The sequence below is a fragment of the Schistocerca cancellata genome, chromosome 8 (genome assembly GCF_023864275.1).
Source record: "Schistocerca cancellata isolate TAMUIC-IGC-003103 chromosome 8, iqSchCanc2.1, whole genome shotgun sequence".
Classification (NCBI taxonomy): domain Eukaryota; kingdom Metazoa; phylum Arthropoda; class Insecta; order Orthoptera; family Acrididae; genus Schistocerca; species Schistocerca cancellata.
This window is the reverse complement of record NC_064633.1, coordinates 269,150,500-269,157,141: the sequence shown is the minus strand read 5'-3', so window position 1 is coordinate 269,157,141 and position 6,642 is coordinate 269,150,500. Positions and strand designations below refer to the sequence as shown.

The following is a 6,642-nucleotide window of genomic DNA, read 5'->3' as shown; positions in this document are numbered from 1 at the left end:
GTAAAAACATGTAATAATTTCATACAAGAAACATTATTTATTAAACATAACAGTTACAAATATTTTGAGACAGAATTCAGTTTCACATGTTTCCATACAAATCTGATTTTATTCAGGGAAACAAAAGGTGAAAAAAAAGTCATGGTACCTCATAACTGACAGTGATTAATGTTTTTGGTAGTAGTGTATTTTTGCATCTTTAATAAAAGATATTTAGTGAAAAATAATAATTAATTATTGGGAGGTGACAAATTTGATGGTACATGGTGTTGTTGCAGTGACAGTTTTATAGCAGAACAATTTAGAGTGCTGTGTGCTATAGGAGAGAACACCTTCAATAAACATAATGTAACTGGACAGATAAAAAAAATCTGCTCACCAAGTGGCACCAGGATAACACACACTTATAAAGGTTAAGGAAATATACATCCTTTCAGAGCAAATGGCTCCTTCTTGTGGCAAAAACGCAGAAGACAAAGGAAGAGGTATGATAAAAAGGACTGGTGAGGTTTAGGAAATAGGGAGTGTTTGAGAAAGTCGCCCAGAACCCCGGGTCATCAGAGACTTACTGGATGGGATGAGAAGCATCCCATCCTGTATATCTCCCTTGATCTGGGTTCTGGGCAACTTATTCAAACTCTCCCTGTTTCCTAAATCTCACCAGTACTTTTCCTTCATCCCTCTTCTTTCACTCTCAACCCCTATGCCAGGAGAAAAAGACACTGGCTCCAAAGGCTTGCAGATTTTCTTAACCTTTATATGTGTGTGTTCTCCTGTCTCTCCCCCCCCCCCCCCCCTCCACACCCGGTGAGTTGATTTTTTATTTATTCAGTTACACTACATTTTCAATAACTGATTATTTTCATTGATATGTTCAATAAACAGTTGTTCTACCACTTATTCACAATTTGACAAAACAATACCTCTTATGAAATATTACAGCTGAAATCGTTGGAAGCCTTTATTGAACTAGCTATGACAATATGTAAAAGTGATAATGCAGTGGCTTCTGGCACTTTTGATAGCAATGATCAAGTATGATCTATTACCAGGAAACTGTTATGCTGTCACTTGCATACGTTTCTCAGTGACAAGTAAATTATTCAAAACAATATGTAGTTTTCAAACTTTTCATTTTACAATAGATAATGAATCGTGCAGTGCTGCAGTAAAATGTAGCCTATTCCTTGCATCCTCTCCATCGCACAATACCATTACATAAAAACATGTGAGTAATTCAGATTGTTTACCTCAGCTTTTTTGTCAGCTAAATTTATTGATTATAAATGGTCTTGTGATAATGGAAATTCCAGGATGAAAACAACAAACAAATAAACAAAAAATGAGGACAGACCTACGCACATAGATGATGTGCAGGCACATAGGTACACTTAATAGATCACATAATAGATTTCCCTTCTTTCTGTGAAAACAAACAAACACACACACACACACACACACACACACACACACAGATATACACACATGCGTATCATTCCTTTCAGGTTCCATACATAAAATCAAGATTATTGTAAATATAGCCTTGTCCCAAACTGGATATGACTGAGAAGTAGGAAAGATGGAGAAAAGATAGGAAGAAATAATATTTCATTCTTCTTATAATTTGGAGCTGTTGTTCCTTAACATCCACCTCACTCACAAACATCTTGAAGAAAATGAAATCTAATTTTAAACATGCTATTGTAATAGATGAGATACTAAACATCTGCAAACAAAATCATCTCTAAAACAAAAATATAGTTTCTTTTAAGATGGATTTTTTTAAAATCTGCAAACTAGTGTTAAAACTGGAAGGTGTCACAAGTGAAAGTTAGAAGAACTAGGGTTTCAGTCATTCAGAAACAGAGTGTAAAAGATTTTTGTCTAATCTTATCCTGCTGTCTTCTCACACTGTTGACTTCTCTATTATTACCAGTATCTCAACATTTTTAGTAGTTTGCAAAAACTTGCAGTGTAGAATACTCACTACAGAGGCAGTACATTGTGTGTCTATTCAAACAGCATGAAGAAAATATATCAAACACATATTCTTTAATTGTATATTGAGCAGATACAAAACTTACAGGCATTATTATTTTTAAACTGTCTGTGCTTGAGCACCTGTATTTATTGGAAACATTATGAACTGAATAATGTTCCACACCAAGTAAAATTTCTAAAGACAAAGAAAACACCACATGAAATTGCTGACCTGTTAATCTGCTTTACCATGAGCTATAGAAAATGTGTAGATACAGATATTCATTGAAGCACACTTTTTGCTCGTAAATGAAACTGCAGCACTACCAGTAGGTATGTGGTAAGCATTTTGGGATGTAAGCTGCAGTAGAGTAATACACATTTCCATTTTTCTGATCTACACAGAAAGATGTTGTAAAAAGTATCCACGTAACTTCAAAACACAAAAGCTATTCAAAGAAAATTGACATCACCTTATAACACTGCTCATTACATTTCGTAGCCATGGGACTCATTTATGGATTGAACATGATTATGTACAATATTTACTTGGTCTCAGATGGTACAATGTGGAATTGTGGGAACAGTGTATCACCCCAATCTTCTACCCAAAGAGACCAAGTGTTCAAGTCTTGACTTACCATAATTGCAATCATAGGTCAGATGTGCAACATGTTTTTAATTTGTTTAAATTCATTTACTCCAAGATAAAATCTGCAGAGTAGCTACTAGAAAATGGTGTAATACAGTTATCATGGAAGTCTGGAAGTTCAGTTTCTAACTGGAAGTTCAGCAATCTCATGTAATAACATAATATTATCATACATTATGGTGTATAAGGTAGGTATGTTTCTGAAGTGGATGATACCTGGAAAAAGGACACTGACTAACTAATTCAACTTCCAACTCCATGTAAAGAGTTCAGTGTGTTCATATTTGTAGCCCAAGCATACTTAAAAATTAATTTTGCATTTTTGTTGGGGGCCATTTTTTCACATTAGGCATTCAACTATTATTGTTCAACACATTGTGAATTGATGATTATGTTGGGTATATTGGGGCAGTCTCTGATTGTAACAAAATACTCAAACAGTGAGTGGATTCTTTCCCTTAACTGGATCAACTGTAAAGAGCAAATCCTCATTTGGAATCTGCAAAATGTTAAGAGAATGAGAAGTGAGAGCCTCTGGCACTACAATAGATCTCATTTATTTATTCATCCTTTGATGTTCCAACTATGATCCTCTCTTGCTGCTTGTTGCGCCATGCTCTTGAAAGAGAGTTGGTTTTTACCTGCGCAAAATAATGAGTGTTCGAATGCAACTTGAATGTAGATTTATTGGACACAACTTATTCATGAGTGAATGTTTCAAATTTCAGTTTTTGCTTGTATGCTGCTTTGAACGCCATGGAGAAACCCACAATTATGACACAGTGAAAAAAGAAATTTCTCATTTTAGTCTGCAGAAAAATTATATGAGGTGTGGCACAGGTCTCTTCACAGTAAAAAGTCTGAAGGTTGGTGTACTGTTTTGAAATCAGCAATTGCTAGATCTTACTTTTTTGAAGAAGTAGGAGCAGCCACAGTAATGGTGATGTGTGTGTTCTAGTTGTGTGTTACAATTTTTTTATGTTCATGCTTTTTAAGGCTGTGGCTCTAGGAAGATATAGCCACAGCCCACACACATCATAAGAGTTGTAAGACAGGTTGTTTGATAAAGGTTGTTCAGTAAATATTTTCCCAACATATAATGAGGTATTTTGGTAATCCTTCTTAATATCTGTCTTCACCAGATGATTTTTTTATATAACTTCTAAATGAAAAAGTCTATAAAATGCAATCTACAATATACAGTAGATGAGCTAGAAGTTGTCATTTTTATTGAAATTCTAGCTATATTGAAAGTAATGCTGAGGTACAGGATTTGGGTCTTTCCAAAGAGGCTCTGAGTTAACTCTCTGGTGTAATGGCCTAAAATTGAGACAATATGCGTATCTTTTGCCAATTATTCTGGTTTATTAATAAATTTTATCAATAAGAATCAACTGCAGTAATCAAAAATCATGCACTTATTTTTCCCTTCTTCATAGAAACTTGCCTTATTTTTTCAAGTAACAACAGTATATTTAAGCCTACATAGTACAACAGATAGCATGTCTGAAAGTTTGGTGCAATTGTTTTGCTTCATGGCAAGGCACAGTCTTGTATTTCTGCTCAAACACACAAAAAAATCTTGTCCTCTGTTGCTTGGCTGACTCTAAATGTAACAGTGCACTAACTGTTAACTTGTCTAACAAAAATTACTTTCCATTACTTACATTATTTGTAAATTATGAAGAATTGTAAAAATATGTGAAATAAAGCATATTCCTTTAGTTGTGAATCCTGTGGACCGGGGTTATAAAGTAAGACGTGTGAGGGGGTCTATGGCAAAAAGTGAAAAAAAGAACATTTATGGAATCATATAAAATAATTTTTGTGCCTTATCCTTTATTTTGTCATAATTTACTTTTGGTCCATATTTTATACCATATCTTGAACAACAGTTCCATACCAATTGTACCTTAAAAACCTAATATGCCTCTTTGTCTATGAAAGCAAGATCATCAACATTACTAAACATTTGAAGAGACCTGATAATAATGTACTAGCTACACTGAAACTAACTAATGTAAGTCAGAACAATATACAAGATTTATCTGTTTACATTTGGCAACTGCCTGCATTACTGCAGCATCTGAGGGTGTTTAAATTGTAAGGCCTTTCAAGTTTACCTATCAAATCTGATATGTGGGATGAAATTAATAAGTGTGCTTCAGTTATATACCATATTTATAAACATACCATCTTCTCACTTTACTCTGCAATATTCATGCTGTAAAAGTATTTCAGATGGGCCAACTGAGTTCATGTAAGAAATCCATGTCTCTGTATTTGGCTAGCATATGTCATTCCCATCAAGTGGTATTTAAATTACTTTAGTTCATATGTCCAACAAATGTAACATAATTTCAGCTGTAGCAACAGGGTCATGGAGAAATACAACCATGAAATTCTTTGCTCTTTGACTATGTATCCTGTACTAGGATCCTTGGGTTACGTTTTAGATGAAGTGCTTCCAGGAAGAGTAACAGGTGGCTGTGCACTGTCAGAAAACTTCTGCAGCTCCTCCTTTATGGCAGCAATGAGAGGTACAGCAGGATCAGAGGGTGCAAGCCGAGAATCACAGAGTACTAGAGCACAGTCCACCTCTGGAGCAGTTGGTAAACGTGGACGGTGGAAAGGACCAGCACTTAATGGCCTTGAACGACCTGCACTTGAGAGTGGAGAGTGTTCCACTGTTCCCCAAGCTCCACGTGGCCTGGCTGCTGCAGTTAGAGGTGTAGATGCTGTTGCAGGTCGTCGAAGCTCCGTGGTGTGTGGCCGCTGCGCAGATACACCCGGTGGCCCACCCACTGGCCTGATAAGATAGTCATACACTTAGTGCTACACAGAGTTTGCTAACTAAATAAAATACAATTTAAAGTAGTAATAATTCTATAGTATATCTGTTGTCAACGGGTGCATAATTCCCGTTATAGTCTGAGATTCCGTTAAAATATAATACTGATAAAAAACAGTAAGATAGACAGTTAAAATCAGTGAAGATATGCTTATAAATTCATGTCTGGCACAGCTTGCAATGCAACTGTTAATGTTCCTTTAAGAAGAGGGAAAAGGTTGTCCAGCTGAACTGAACATATGATCAATTACTGGGGCACTGCACACTGGTCGGTCATGATATCAGGTAGAAAATACCACTGGAGTTCCCCAAAGTCTAATTTATAACTATGAATTCAATAACACTATCCAAAATCATCTAATCGTGAGGACAGTAATCTTATTCATAATCTTATGTAATGAAACATTTGGCAAAATGCAACTGAAGTGCATCAAGTCTTAGAAAAATCAGTAGAGTACAGAATGTTAACCCAAAATGTTGTTATGGAGTTGTGAACTCTGAGCACATGTGTTCGTAATACATAACCCACTAAGCTGAAAATAATATTACAGATGGTGGCGCAGAAAAGAGGCCATATTTTGCTTTCTGAAAAGTGAGGATCCAGCATACAGCCTTTGCATCATATTTATGCACAAAACATCATCACAGCAATAGACTACCATTATGATTATGAGTTAGCACTGGCACATATTCTCACCTCCACATTATCTGAAATGGTTATTTAACAGCTTGAAGGTATAGTAGCAAATATCCTCTGACCTTTTATTCAGGCATATGATATGTGTGACTGGTTATTTATTCTTTTTTATGGATGACAGTGCTCTTTATGGAGTGCATTGCTACAATGTGAGGGTATAATTTGAATGTGAAGGCCTTTATGTGTGTCAGATTTGTTTATACTGAACACTTCTCTCATTCAAGTGAAAGATGAGCATCAATAGAAGTTACCTTAACTGAAATTTGTCAAATTGGGGGAGGGATGCTGAAGAGAAATTATTATAGGAGTAAAAAATAAAAATTACTAAATTTTTTATTTGTTTATATGAACTGTAGTCAACAAAACATTGCATCCAATTAAATGCTAAAAACATAAAAGACCATATTTCCACGCCCATTAACAGAATCTCAAGTGAGAAATGCTATTAATAAATTAAAAAAT

The 6,642-nt window shown here is 35.2% G+C and overlaps 1 protein-coding gene across 1 annotated transcript in view; it reads right to left on the bottom strand.

Moving 5' to 3' along the window:
* Positions 1-817: 817 nt before the first annotated feature.
* LOC126095508 (uncharacterized) overlaps positions 818-6,642 on the bottom strand; it is a 346,398-nt gene continuing 340,573 nt past the window's right edge. The window contains exon 11 of the mRNA XM_049910294.1: positions 818-5,441. Coding sequence (XP_049766251.1) covers positions 5,078-5,441 — 364 coding nt within the window. The 3' untranslated portion in view covers positions 818-5,077. The remainder of the gene's footprint in view (positions 5,442-6,642) is intronic.